Source organism: Phascolarctos cinereus, unplaced genomic scaffold (genome assembly GCF_003287225.1).
Source record: "Phascolarctos cinereus isolate Bilbo 61053 unplaced genomic scaffold, phaCin_HiC Scaffold_4;HRSCAF=312, whole genome shotgun sequence".
Taxonomy (NCBI): domain Eukaryota; kingdom Metazoa; phylum Chordata; class Mammalia; order Diprotodontia; family Phascolarctidae; genus Phascolarctos; species Phascolarctos cinereus.
The window spans coordinates 547,017,601-547,033,075 of NW_027555847.1; the positions used below are offsets into that span (position 1 = coordinate 547,017,601).

At 38.0% G+C, this 15,475-nt stretch overlaps 1 protein-coding gene across 5 annotated transcripts in view; it reads right to left on the bottom strand.

Moving 5' to 3' along the window:
- Positions 1 to 726: 726 nt before the first annotated feature.
- CARMIL1 (capping protein regulator and myosin 1 linker 1) overlaps positions 727 to 15,475 on the bottom strand; it is a 382,099-nt gene continuing 367,350 nt past the window's right edge. For 2 of the 5 annotated variants that reach the window (XM_020986867.2, XM_020986869.2), the window contains 3 exons: positions 13,905 to 14,045; positions 11,205 to 11,354; positions 727 to 1,766 (listed from right to left, as the gene is read on the bottom strand). In XM_020986867.2, coding sequence (XP_020842526.1) covers positions 1,630 to 1,766; positions 11,205 to 11,354; positions 13,905 to 14,045 — 428 coding nt within the window. In that variant the 3' untranslated portion in view covers positions 727 to 1,629. The remainder of the gene's footprint in view (positions 1,767 to 11,204; positions 11,355 to 13,904; positions 14,046 to 15,475) is intronic. The other 3 variants (XM_020986870.2, XM_020986872.2, XM_020986868.2) reach the window with 2 other exon arrangements.

Genomic DNA, 15,475 nt, shown 5'->3' on the forward strand with positions numbered 1-15,475 from the left:
GAAGGCAAAAAACCCATCTTTAAAATTCTCTAAGAATTCCTGTCCATATCACATGAAATCAAGGTTCTGCAAAACACAGCTTGGGAAATGTCTAGATAACTGATTTTGATGGCTTTTTCTTTAAGCATTTATTAGTTAAAATGTTAGAGACTGCATTAGATAATTTGCATGAGCACATCTTGGGATATACCTTTAATTGGCCCAGCTCACCAAGGGCACAGCCAAATATAACTGGCCTCGAATCACTCGATCTGATTTCAATTTGACATATGCTTATTAGGCAAGAATGGCTTATCTAAGAAACAGGCACCTTTTAGATGAGTACGTCTTGGTCCCTCCAAATTCTCCCCATTATACATCTCGAGTTTCACTTGCATCCATGGAGTGACTGACCCTGGTGTCCAGGACACTCAATGAAAAGCTGGAGCACAACAACAGAAACCAGACTGAGCCTTTAGCTTTTCTTCAGGCCTCAGAATATATGGAAATCTATTTGTCATGCAGCCAGGTGCAAAGCACTGATAAGTATTTGATTCTTCCATCCTTATGCAAATTCCCCACCCCCCACATTAAAAATGGTAGGCCACTGTAATAGTGAATTACATTATTTGTTTTGAATGTAATAGCTCTCCTTGTGGTGTGTCAAAACTGTGATTATTCCAATGTTTTTTCCAGAAAGAATGAAATGACTTCACTATCTTAAGAAGGCATGGGAGAAGGCCAGTATTCCACTTGCAAAATCATTTTATTGGTACAAATATACATATGAATAAAATTCAACTTATAATGTAAGTGAATATCTCTGAAATATGCCCCCAAAAGAGTACTTTTTTTTACAGATGTCTAATTATTTCTCTCTCAAATCACATATTAAGAGCTAATATGCAGACAGAACTGAAAACAACCTCCCAAACACCAATATTCATAAAATCTCTATTGCTCATTCTTATCAACTATATACATTAATCCAAGGATTTAGTAGAGTCAAGGTTCTATTCCACTCTTAGTTGTGCTTGTTGACAGTATGCGAATGTAACCAATTGAGGGTTGTCATTTATTTTTTTTTTCTGTACAGTTCATCAGGAAGAAAGACATTCTCTCTGGGAGAATATAAAACCCAGACCCAAGCATCTAATATATATAATTTGTACAAATTATTTATTAGTGTGCTCTGTGACTATAATTACAATGTGCAATTGCAAACAGCAAGAATATATTTCTTTGTCGGACACGTGCAGATTTGACACATTTACATTCAGCAGTACAACACACAACCTGTTGCACAGTGGATTTGTGTGAGATGGTTTCCAGTTACTTTCCTTTGCCTCCCCCAAACCTGTAGGCAGGGCCACTCTTGGTAGCTGCTTCAGAGAAATTCCAGTAGGGAATATGAGCAGAATGCTGGCTTTTAGTGAAGGCATATGAGGGAATGTTTGAGAATCAAATGCATCATTAAGAAAAGGAAAGACCAACTAATGTGCTTTGAATACCATTAATAAAAAATTTGTTTCCTATTCACAAAAGAAAAAGAAAGAAAGGAAAGAAAGAAAACCAACTGCACCAACAGAAAACAGTACCTGGGGCTACAAAAGTACCTTGTACAATCAGTCATTTGCAAGGCATACCCCTTTAAACAAAAATAAAGTCTTTCTCTGCATCTTCTCCAGAATCGCTAGACTTGCTGCCTTGGTAGCCATCTTTGCTGGAGGACCTTGGCCTTTGCTCCTGGTGTTCAGGTGACTGGTGTCCTTGGATCTTCCATGAAACTGCAGCAAATAAGGAAGTAGTTTATACAAAGAGTTTGCTATAGGGTGATGCCAGTGATTCAGCATGGCTAGCCAACTCATGGTAGAAGATGGGGACACCCAAGCATGAAGAGTCTGAGACAGATTTTAGTGGCAACAATTTATCAGTAAAGGGCTTGTTTTCTTTTAAGCCTGAAGATAAGAAAAAAAGTTCTGAACCCTCCACAAGCTTCCTATTAACAAATGTGGGCATACATTTAAACCACACATTCATCGAGGTTTTACATAACCTCTCCCTCATGTTGAAGCCCTCAGGAAAACTCTTCAGATTCTCTGGCAAAGTGTTACCAGAAGGGGAAAAGTGACATTTTGGAAGTTGGAAGAAGATGATATTTCTGAAATTGACCTAGTCTTTCCTCTTCTATTAGGCTGAAAGGTTTTTAAAGAAAGAGACTAACTCTTACTGAGTATAGGGGAAGGCTTCAGGAGACATGGTTTTGAAGTCCAGCTCTGACATTTACAAGCAATGTTATTATGGGTAAGTCACTTCATCTCAGAATCTCAATTTCTATATCTGCAAAATGGGAGTAATATAAGCTGCACTAACTACCTCACACAGGTGTTGTGACAAAAGTGCTTTATGAGTCTTAAAGCACAACACAAACATGAGCTATTCTCACTTGTTCATTGTTTCATCATCGTCAGGGCATTGCATACAGTGGGCACTCCATAAATGTTGAATTGAACTGAATATTTCCTAGCAGAGAGGAATGGGTAAAAGTGTCCTTAAAAAGGTTTCTGAAAGGTTATTCATATCCTGTTTTAGATCTATGGCAGATAATTTAGAACTTATTGTTTCTTTTGGTAGTGGATACTAAATAAAACACACAGAAATCTTCTGCGTCTTCATGACCCTCTTAACCTTACTGATGGATATTTTATCAATTATTTGATCTTTCAGTATTACTCTCTAGCGGATGGGACCTATGAGGAATTAATAGATACCAGCGAGGACATGAACCACTGTCTATACAGAGGTATAATTGCTATCAATTCTTGCTCTGGCTACATGCAAAGACGAAGGTCCTGCAAGAGACAAAATAGTCTTTACAAAAACCAAAGGGCAAAAAAAGAAAAAGGCACTATAGTTTCCATTGCCTGGGGAAAGTGTTTTAAATTCTGTACTACAGTACATGTTATTAAAGGCTATTAAAGGTTATTTACAATGACTATAGATACCATTCAGCTAAAAAAATAAACATGGGTTTTGTGTGCTTTGAATGAAAAAATGGAACTGCCTCAATTAGCTTCAAGTGCTTCCCAAAAGTACTGAGCACCTCTTTCCAGGAAAACCTTCAAAATGCATTTGAAGCTCCTATTCGGCTGGCTCCATGAATATTAGGTTCACAAATTCCATTTGGCTATTTAAGTAGTTAACCTAATAAAGAGTGTGCAGGAAGTGAGGGCTCATTAGCCCTAATAGCCAAAGATGCAAACAACAATATTGTGACTTCCTTTGCCAAGGCTGTGGTCATCTCCAAGTTCTAATCTCTAGCCAAAGGAGAATTTAAATTTTTAGTTAATGATATGAAGTAAGACTTGAAGAGTATTTAAGCCCTTTGAGTTTCAAACGCAGGCTACTTTTGGCTCACAACGTTGACCACAGATTTTGGATCCTTATAAAGAAAAGCTACTCCTCCATCCCTATTCTCCACTTATAAAACAGTATTAAGAAAAAAAAATGGATATGCTATAGTCTGAGGATGATCAAAGTCATTTAGAAGTTGTTCATAACCCTAGATATTACATATTCTTTAAGTTGCTCTTAGATATTAAATCAATATAATGGCAATGTCCAAAGAGAACTTTTAATTTTTTTCCCTCTTTTTTGTTGTGAGGCAATCAGGGTTAAGTGACTTGCCCAGGGTCACACAGTTAGTTAAGTGTCAAGTGTCTGAGGTTGCATTTGAACTCAGGTCCTCCCGACTCCATTGCTGGAGCTCTATTCACTGTACCACCTAGCTGCCCTGAGAACTTTTAATTTCTTAAGCAGCTAATACAGTAGAGAGAGAATTAGATCTAGTAGTAGAAGACCTTGAGTTGAAATCCAAGCTCTACCCCTTCCTCATCTGTAAAATAGGGATACATTACTAATTGTATCATCAAACTCACAAAGTAGAGAATGGGAAGTACTTTGTAAACCTTAAGTGCTAAAGATATGCAAGTCCTTCTTATTATTATTCTTATTATTGAGATCTGGGATGAGTCACTTGATCTTTCTCTAGGTCTCCTTTTTCTTCCGTTAAATGACAGGGTTGGATTGCACTAGATTATCTCCAGGTGCTTTGCACCTCTAAAAGCCTCCCCTGCTACTCGATGCAGGCAGATGAATATTACTGACCTTCATCTTGAAGACACATTATAAAATCTAGCCACAAGGAAATGGTGTCACCAGGGGTGTTAGCTATGATTGCTTTATTAAAATTTAAAATATAGAAGGAGCTAGCTGTCTCTCTTGCATCTGTTGTCTCATAATGAACTTTAATTGCAGGATGCAGGGGCAAAACCAGTCAGGTAGAACACTCTTCCCCTAAAGCAGATAGATTGGCTTTATCTTGTTTTACTTTTCATTGTATTTAACTTTTTGGCTTGAGGAAGATTCTTGGACTGAATTCATGTTGTGTAAAATGGCCCACACTCATTTTTTTTAAATGATGTAATTCATACAACTAAAACTAATTGAGCCAGAGATTAATAATAGGACACTACTTCCTGAGACGAAAGTATTTATCTTTCTAAATTGCCTCACGAAAGCCCTCTTCTACACACCGATCTCCCTGATAAAAACTAGTTCTGGCTTAAAAATTCTCTGTTATCCATCAACCAACAGGCATTTGTTAAGGGGCTACTATGTAGCAAGCTTGAGGCACACAGATACAAAAGTAAGACTGTCTCTGATTGCAATCAGTTTATATTCTACTGTTTCCTTTTCCCCTTCACGTTTATTTATTTCATTTTTAATTTATAGAATAAAATAAACATTTCCATAACATAGTATAATAAAAAAGATCGCAAATGAAACTATAAATCTATTATGCACAACTTGCTATTCCTTTTAAGTATATAATAAAGTTATCATGTAATTTACTTTTTTCTTCTCATCCTCCCCCTCTCCTCCACTAGGGATGGCTACCATTATTATCATTACCATTATTCTATTATTTTCATTCAAAAGGGCTGATTTTCTTATTGAGTCAATGACATTACTTTTGGGGGTCCTTCTCTGTTATGGATGGGAAGACAAAAGCCCATTTTCATGGTCTGGGATGTAAACTAGGTACTGAGTATAAATGCCAAAACAGAATTTGGTACCAATATATATGCTTCTTAGAGAGTGGCTTATGTATTAAGCTTCAGACGACAGTATTACATTTTAACATCTATCCTAAGTAGAAGATTTACTACTTCAGATCCTTCTATTAATTCTGAAACAGTGATCATTTGGTCAGGACTAGGCTGGTTTACCCTGACATTAGCTATGAAGAAACGGTTTGCTAGTAACATCTTGTCTATATTACCTTCAACTGTTTCTATAGCTCCATCTCCTTCTGCTCGTACAACAACTTTGAGAAGCAGGAATAGCAGGTGTTATTATCCCCAATTTACAGGTGGGAAAATGGAGGTAGATAGAGGGCAAATGATTTATCTGAGATCATATAATCAGGCAGTAGCAGAGCTGGGTCTAGAACCAGGGCTCCTGATTTCTAGGTTAATTCACTATGCCAAATTAATATTATAAACAAACCTTTAGGGTAATTGCTCCTGAGGGAAGATACTGTTTTCAAGCATTTTAGCAATATCCATTTGCATACATATAATATGCTAATTACAAATGAGTTATGTATTTATTAAAGATCACACAGCAGGCCTGTGGTTAGCAGATGGTATTACTAATTATATATACCTGAAATAAAAATGCCCTATATTAAAACACTTTTTAAAAAATGAATCTAAATTTCATATCTTTCACTAGTTTCTGGATGATGTCTACTCAGTCAACCTGACTTAATTTAGTTCTACTTCAAATTTTTTTAAATTCAGATTTTTTTCATTAAGCCTCTCTGATATAAATCCTCCTACATAAGGTTACTGTTCCAGTGGTTTATAAGCTTTATGTGTGCCCCAAGCACAGTGGGAAGAAGAAAAAGACATTTATAAATAATGGATAAGCAAACTAAGTAACTGTGTACTGTATTCAACACTTAAATAACTTATCTATATTCAAATCACATCTATACCATCAAGGCCTCAGAGAGGCTCAAAAATGGAACCTTTCATTCTCCAAAACGATTTGATTTTGTATATGTAAGTTGAAGGCCAACTTTTGCACTGTTATAGCAGATTTCACAAGGAACAATAAGATATTTTCCTTGAGTAACCTTAGATCAAATTTTTCCCTTTCCTCTCCATTAAACTACAATGATATACTAACATCCTAGAAAGCTAAATCTATTATGACCTAAAAGGAACTGTTTGCTCATCTCTCCTAGAATAAGCCAAAGTGGCATCAGGCTATTACATTTCTCTTGAGGGTGACATTGGAGGGAAATGGAACTTTGTCCTTGTGAAGGAAATGAAACCGGGCACAGGAAATCCAATGTCAGACCCCAAATAATAGTATTTGTAGAAGGCAACTTTGATTACAGGGATGTGGCAGATGGAAGTTAAAAAAAAAGCCTCAACATCAGATGTCTTTTGCTTCCCCTTTTCCTCTCCAAAGATTCACTTATAATACAAGCAAAGACAACTATTTTCTATAAGAAATAGCATAACATATAATGAAAAATTGTAGCTAGTAGCTAAGTGGAAAGAGAAAATGATAGGACACACAGAAGACACAATCAGAAATATTTTCAATAAATGAAGTCAAAATATTCTGGCATACAAATACCTGTCAAATAAACATTAAAATAGCCAGACTCAATTAAAACTGAGGAATAATCATGAGAAAAACAATATGCGGCACGCTTTGAGAACAATAGCTTCTGTATGTTTCATAAATACTGCTCAAGTTTCAAGGGAATAAGAAAAATTGTTTTGTGTAAAATAAAGCTGCTGAAAGCATTATCCGAGGGACAACCTGCAGCTTAGCTTAAAAGACTTGTTAAATGCTGTTCATTAATTGTAAAACTGAACCCCAAAACTCTTTTCTGAAAGCAGAATGCTATTCAGTTCTCAAAGGTTTAGACAGGTGCTAGGAACTGGCACTAACAAATGAAAGTCATTCATGCAGAAATATAATTGCCACTCTTTAAACAAAATCACTCCCTTTCTGGTGCTTATAAAATGAAGTACGCTAATGCTTTAAGGTGCCATAACAAGTAAGCTTCCAAAAAGTCAGCTTCCATAAGGTGACCCAATTTCAAATGATCTTAAGCTTCAATACTTCAAAAGATTCCTAATTCATCTGAGTGAGTATGAGCACTCTCTTCACCAATGTACTGTATATTGTAATGACATCATATCTTTCTAGGTTGCCCTAATATGTTGTCCATGGGGCAGGTGAATCAGGTGGTCCACCTCACTCAACCTTAACTATACTAGCCTTGGGGCAAATGATACATAGCCTATGATCAGGCCCATACCTGAAGACTGATACAGCTTGACCTCCACAGGCATAGCCTTAAGATCCCAGAGGCACCTCCATGTCAAAATTAGACAACAACCAATTAAGTAAGCCTTTATTAAATGCCTACTATGTGCCAGGTACAATGCTAGGCCCTAAGGATACGGATAAAAATGAAATGTCACAGAAGGGAATGCATTAGCAGCTGGGAAAGTTCAGGAAAGACCTTGTATAGGAAATGGCACTTTGAAGGAAGCTAGGGCTTCTAAAAGATGGAGGAAAGGAGAGATAGGAGATGAGGCATATGCACAAACACAGAGATAGGACATGGGATGGCACACTGAGGAGCAAGAAGGAGGTGAGGTTAGCTGGATCAAAGAGTGCATGAAGGGAAAGAATATATAATAGACTTTGAAAGGTAGGTTGGAGGCAAGCTGTGAAGGGCTTTAAATGCCAGAGTAATTTGCATTTAATATAAGAGGAAGCTCCTGGTAGCTGTCACGGTCAGACTGTTTGTTGGAAATATCACTTTGGCAGGAAAGTGGAAGGTGGAGTCAGGGAGGGTGAGCCTTGAGACAGGGAGGCCAAATAGGAGGCTACTGCACAAGTCCAGACAGGACAGCCTAAATTACAGTGATGGCTATGTATGGAGAAAAACTGGGTGCAGGGTAGGTGCTGGAGAGGGCAAGGGAATGGAAGGATGAAGAAGTCGTGGAGCAAGAATCAATACTGCTTGGTAATTGGGTACGTGGGTTGGGGGTGTGGGAGAATGAAGCGTGAAGGATGATCTGGAGGTTGTAACCCCAAGTGACTGGACATTAGTGGAAACTACTGGCTTTACAGAATTTAGAGTTTCAAAATGAGAATTTGGCAAAGCAAATAAATTGTGATTAAATCAATGAACACACCAAAAGGTGTGTGATATTTTATAGAGAACATTTTCCCTACTCCTGTTCCTTGATTCTAGTCTAGTCCCATCTTTATGTTCACTATTTCATCTCCCAACCAAAAACATTACTAGGTGACCTCTGGAATGATTCTCTGGATGACAGAAGGGCTACTACTTTTCAGTTTTATAAAGTACCTTGACTCATTCCTTAGAGAAAGAATGCAAGTGAAAGGGTCATAAGTGCATTCATTTCATCACAGACGCTGTAACTATCAAAATTTGAGTCATCCATTCTGTATACATAGGACCATAAACAAAGCTAGTTCAGTAATTTCAATGCAAATGTCCAAAATTTACTTACATTTTGTACAGATACTAATTCTATAGGTACATTCCATAAATAGGATTTTTGCTATTTCAGAAAAGCTACTTGTCCTTAGATGTCCCTTTGTGACTCTTAGATGATTTAGAGAGTAAGGTTAACAATAAAAAGGATCTTGTAGACAGATAAACTATAATTAGAGTTATCTGTTTTCTCCTGTAGAAAAGTGCTACCTTTGGACATAGTCACTATTAGAATTAGAAGAACTAAGGTTATAGGGCTTGCTTTTTCCTCCTGGAGGGGCAAAGCCTTCTTTAACTTCTGGCTTATTGGATGTTTTGAAACTGTGTTTGCAAGGGCAAACCAGTCTTTGATTTTATCTTTATATCCCTGGTAAGTAACACAGTACATGTCACATAGATGCTTAATAAATGCTTGTTGAATAAACAGTGTTAACAAGTCCAAGGTTGAAGTCTTTACTACCATGTGATTATTTCACAGTGATTTTTGGGTCCAGACGGTTTCTCTAACTCCTATCAGATGTCTTATGAATATGTGCCACAGGTCAGTTGGGAGACCAGGCACAGCAGTGGATAAGTTCACTGCACATCTATCATCATCCCAGAAAAAAAGATCAAAGACATGGTAGTGGGGCAGCAGTCCCACAGGACATCCTGTGAGATGACCAAATTTGAAGTGCCTATTTGTAATGACCAAATGGTCTTTGCAAAGGAAGGCAAAGACTCGTTTCATTTCATGATCTAGAGCCCTCTGAAGAAAGCTCAAACATGAACAAACATAGGAACATTTGTTTTTCTCTCTTTGTTCTCTAGGAAACTAAAACTTTCTTTAAAAGGGGCAGCCATTAACTTTCCAAGCCATATTTATGAGAAATAGCAACAAGTGAGAAAGGACATTTCCTTTCCCATACCCCTGTGAACAAATGTATTCATCTCCCTCAAAAAGTCATATAATAAAGGACTAAAATCTACATAGAAATCTTTCCTTCCTCTAGCCTTTTGATGACTTTCATTTACACTGCATATTCTAAGACACCATGCGGAAGGAACTTTAAAGAGCAAACAATGTCCCGAAAGAGAGAGAAATCTAATTGGGGTTTCCCCTCCATTTTACTAGTCACAGAAAAGTCCTATCCAGACTAATGTGCATGGCATTATTAGATCCATTACTATTTACTGAGTTTTATGTCATCCCTTTCTTCTAAGGAGCTTACGTTATACCACTATTCTCAAAAGTATATGGTAAGCTATGTTGTAGTGATAATAGCTAGATATAATGCATTAAGGTTCACAAAGCGCTTTTTGTTGGCTCTTTACAACACCCCTGGGAGGTAGGTGTGATTATTATCCCCATTTTACAGATGAGGAAAGTGAGCCAGGTGGAAGTTAAGTGATTTGCCCAGAGTCACACAGCTAGGACATGTCTGAGGTAGGATTTGAAATCAGGGCTTCCTGACTCCAAATGGATTACTCTATCCCTTATGCTACCTTGCTGTTGTCTTTGGAAAGAGACCTAGAATTACAGTCAGAGGAGTCAGGCTCAAAGTCTGCCTCTTCTACCTGCTACCTATATGAACTTAGACAAGTTATTTACCTGTATAGATCTCAATAAAGTACAAGGGTCAGAAGAGATCATCTCTTTTTTTTTCTTTTTTTTTTTTGGTGAGGCAATTGGGGTTAAGTGACTTGCCCAGGGTCACACAGCTAGTAAGTGTCAAGTGTCTGGTATGAGACTGGATTTGAACTGAGGTCCTCCTGACTCCAGGGCCAGTGCTCTATCCACTGTACCACCTAGGTGTCGCAGAAGAGATCACTTCTAAGGTCCCTTACAACTTTAAAACCCTATGGCTCATAAGACTCAAGCTTAGTTTTATAGTAAGACTCTCTGACCATTATCTAAAAAGACAATTACAGTAACTGGAAGTCTTTGCACCTGGAGCATGAAGTACACCTTCATTTGGGTAGAGGACATGGTCTATATATGGGAGACAAAGGTTTTGGGGTAAGACTTGCTTCTGGAGAGGTCATTACTTGAAGGCATAGGGAAACGGAAGAACTCCCTCCAGCCCATCTGGTAGCTTCCTATTTTAACTAATTGTTCTTATTAACTAGGTGCTCTTTCGTTTTCATGCTGCCAGAAGGCTGCAAATGCTGTTAGTGAACTCTAAATTCAATGCCCTAGGCCCTGGCCCAGTCACTTCACAGTAGTTACAGCTCTGCCAAGAAGAATGAGGGCAGAAAGGAAAAGAGCAGGGAGAATGCTTTTAAAAATAACAAATACATCTGAAAAGAAGACTGGATGCCAAGCAATAAGTCATTCCTTCCCCACAGTAAAACCCACTACTCTATGAGCACTCTGGTTGACATTACCAAATTCAGATTTTTTTAAACCACTCTTTCCTAAGCATTTTTTGGGGGGTCAGATGTTAAAATGGAAGAAGGCATTGTGTTTCTGTACTAGGGATACTTACTGTTATCTGAATCATATCCCAAACTCACCCCTTGGAATGGCGCACAATGAACTGCCTTGCAGCTAAATGTGAATCTTAGTGCCAGTTCTTAACCATTGGTTCCATGAAAGATGAAAATTGAAGGTTCTAACCATTTGTTGGCTGTGACTTCCTGTGCCCAACTGCATTCACTTCCTCTTCCGCAGTGGTGGAGTACAGTTTTGAAGATCTTTTTCCTCCACTGGTGAACTTGTCATTGTCATGGTCTGAATCTCTTTTGTTATAATCTCCTGTTTGTTCTACTGGGGAAAAGGGATTCATTTTACCCCCTTGTCAAATAAACCCATGTGTGGAAGCTAATATTAAAAAAAATTTAATATCATCTTATCCACCCCACTTATCATGATTTAAGGGAAACAGGCCATCTGTTCAGATAGTTTCAGTCCTGGGCATATCTGCTGTTATTTACAGAATTCAACAGCCAACATTATGGAAATGTAGTGCAAAATGAGGTGTGCTTTGAGATTGCCCCAAGAAGTTACTTACAAAACAAAACAAAAATCTTATAAAGTGCATCCTATTTCCATTTTGATTCTGCAATGGATAAAAAATAAATAAAACACATTCACCATGGAATAATCAGGAATAATTGCAGCAATTTACCTGTTTCAGAAACTAGTTGGGCATGCTAGTCCAAGGGAAAGCACAGAACAAGGAAAACGGAGTAATTGGCATGAAGAAAGCATAAAAAAATTTGAAACAGAACAATTAGGAATTTTTTTCTAATGCCATAGGCAATGTTTATTCACAAGCAACTCTACTTCCCAGGTAACCCTAGCTGAAAATCTGATAACGAGCATTTGTGAAACCTTTAAGTGAAAGTTTCACTAGCTTTGACATGCCTATGTTTAAAATCTATTTTTGAACTTCATCTTTTCTCAGTGTACTATACCTCAAGTTCAAAGGGAATCTGAATCACTGTGACTTGCCTTTTTTGGAATTCTGACTGGAAAACAGTGAATTGAACAGCTGACCTTCACCACGCCCACCATCCAGCCTCAAAAATAAGATTTCATGTACCCCTAAAAAAGGACACCACCTGATACTAATAGCTGCTGGGAAAAGATCCAAACACCTACTCCAGCTCCCCTGAAATGCATTAGAAGCAATTCACCCTATTTTCTACTTTTCTGGAAAAGAAACAAGAACATTTTAAACTAGGCAAGGCCATGCTCATGGCATCTTTTATTTCATTTATTCAGACATCTGAGGGAGGGTAGACTCTCCTTTGGTTACTGAGGTTATTTAAAAAGATCTTAATCATTGAAAAAAAACCAACAACTACACTTCCAACTTTTATCTACTTCAAAGTTTTAATTGTCCTGGAACAAAGGGCCATTTTGCCCCACCTCCTCTGCACCAAGATTTTCCATTTATTTTTTGTAGGTTCTCAAAGTTGGCCACATACAGTTTTAGAGCAAGCAAGTATAGAAAGTGGGGAGAAAAAAAGGAGAGAAAAGAATTTTTTTCAAAGGAAGAGAAAAAGGTTGTTTGTAAATGCCCATAAGTGGCCAAGGTCATTGTCACCTTGCCAACAGTCTAGGAGTTTCTCTTGCATGGAGTGTGAATCACACTAAATAAAGGGTGCAAATGGCTTACACTGCTCTCTTTGAGGCTCATTAGTTAGATGATTTCTGTCAAAACCCCAGATCTGGATTTTCAGCCAAGTCTTCCTTTTTATGGCCTCTATCCAAAAGAGGCCAGACCCCCTAAAATGACTTAATATTCAGTATGGCTCAGGAAGGTGGAGGTTTTGTGTTATTTTATTTTTTGTTTGTTGTCTGCCACACAACAGGGATCAGAACCATTTACTTTATTTTTTTTTGTTTGTTGTTTGTTTGTTTGTTTTTCTTTAGGCAATTGGGGTTAAGTGACTTGCCCAGGGTCACACAGCTAGTGTCAAGTGTTTGGTCTGAGGCTGCACTTGAACTCAGGTCTTCCTGACTTCAGGGCCAGTGATCTATCCATTGTGCCATCTAGCTGCCCCTTACCATTTATTTTGCCCAACAATTATTACGGAGTGATTTGTCAAACCCTGGGAGATCACAGGAGCTTGAAGAAACTTAACCCTCTCTCACCCACAAAACCCCTCTTCTAAGTGAAGCCAGAAAGAACACTTGTACATAGCCCACAGTGATCTCCCTTGCTTTGACTGATGACATTCAAGGTACCAAGCCACTACACCTTTTACATAATAGCAAATGTATGTAATACTCATAGCAAAAGGAGTAGAGATGCTCCCTGAGGTTGTTTGCATAGTTGAATGCTGTGGCTTCTGAGACTCAGAGGAGCTTTACCACCAGGTCTGGGGAGAGGATCTAAAGCAATAAGGAACTCTCAGACCCTGGGTGTGTGCTACCTTTTGAACCAAAAGTGTTAGATCTTATCCTATGAAGTCTTTTCTGATAAATAATGAGGTCCAGAAACCTACAAGTGGTTATTTCAGATTAATCCACTAACATTTGATAATTTACCTAGAGGTCATTCCTGAATGGGCCTGCGAGGGGGTCCCTAATGCAGAACCCAGTGAACAGTCAGAAAGAATTTTTTTCCTCTAGCTATATTCTAAGTCCAACTTATTCCAACTTATTAATAAAACACATGCTTCTTGGCAAGAACTTGCAAAACCAAGAAATTGTAATATCACCGTAAGTTGAACTGAGGGAACTTACCACTTAGGCAAACCATATGAAATCAGTTTAATTACTGCAGTGTTGATTTATTTATCCTGACATGTATGTCTAAGAGGAAAGAAACAGAGCAACGTAGACCTAGAGAAGAGCTGATCTTACCTTCTTGGGAAAATGACCTTGCTGTGGGCTGGGGGCTACTTTGGCCATCTCTCTCTTTATCAGAAGGAACTTTCTTTAGAACAGGTGGAAGCAAAGCAACTTTAGGAGAACCAGGGCCAGCTGGAGAATCTGGGACATCCTCTATGGAAACATAAATGGACAAATCAAATTTTCTCATCATCTGAGAGTCAGGCAACAGAGTGATTATGATAAATGACTTCAAAAACAGTGGGGTTTTTTTTTGGCTTAGGTCAAATTTTACATTTCAGCTCAGCATAATAAAACTGGCAAACAATATAGACAAAAATGATAAATTTTTATAAAAGGTTAACCCCTGCACAGATGTGACTCAACCTCACAGAAAGGGAACATGACTGGATGTATAAATTAACCAAGTGTTCCCTTTCGCTCCCAAGTTAAAGAGTGTTTGATTTCTTATACTGTCTAGCATTCACAATCCACTGCCTTCATTTGTTGTCATATCCAAGGAATGAGGATGCTATATAAATATTATGATCATAAGAATGACTTGAAAGCAGTGATCTTATCATACAGTTTTAATGGAAAAAAAAAAGATTCTCTTTGCATGCCAACCAGTGAAAGAAAGTAACTCCCTGACTCATTTTTCTACCTTCTCTATATGCTGGACAACCCAGGGCATCTTTCCTAATTAATTCTATTTTCTCACTGTGAGGAATTTTCCAACTTATTTGGAAGAAAAATGGAGTAAATCTAGGCTGAAATTTAATGATGTTCAAGAGAATTTGCCCTAGGAGATCATAAACGTACCACTTTCCTCCCACCTGTGATTATTTTGGTTCTTCACACTGGGTTTTGGAAGGGATTAATGGGCTATAGTGGCTTAGTAAAAGTGATGAAGTTGGCTACTGTACATGAGAGAAAACTGGGAGAGAAATATAGCGAAGAAGAGAAGACTGAAAATGGGGCTATGGGATGGTGGTACTTCCCAGATTACACAAATGCTATGTGCCTATTGGTTGGTAAACATACAATTCACATGTTGACTGCTACACACACATACACATACTCACATACATATACATATATATAAATATACATACACACACTCACTCACATATATGTACATGTAAATTTATTTTTTGCAATACCATACATATTTACTCTGCTTGTTCAAGTGGGGTAGAGAGCTCTCCCTGTTTAAGATGTTTGCTTGTTGGGGCATGTGGGAGACAGAGTAGTAGGAGGAGAGGAAGGGGAAAGATAAGGAATAAATCAAATTGGTTTCTACTCAAGTAGGTAGTATGGTGAACAGGGCCTGGAGTCAGGAAGACCTGAGTTCAATTCTAACCTCAGATACAGACTAGCTGTGTGACCCTAGGCGTAATAATAGCACCTATCTCCCAGGGTTGTTATGTGGATCAAATGAAACTATTTGTCAAGTATTTAGCAAAGGGCCTGGCACATAGCTGGTAAGTAATAAATGCTTGTTTCCTTCCTCCTAATGTGTCCTGAATTTTCTCTACCATCACAATCTGAAGACACTTGATCTGTTCTAGACTGGATATGGAGTGTTCAGTGACCTGATATTA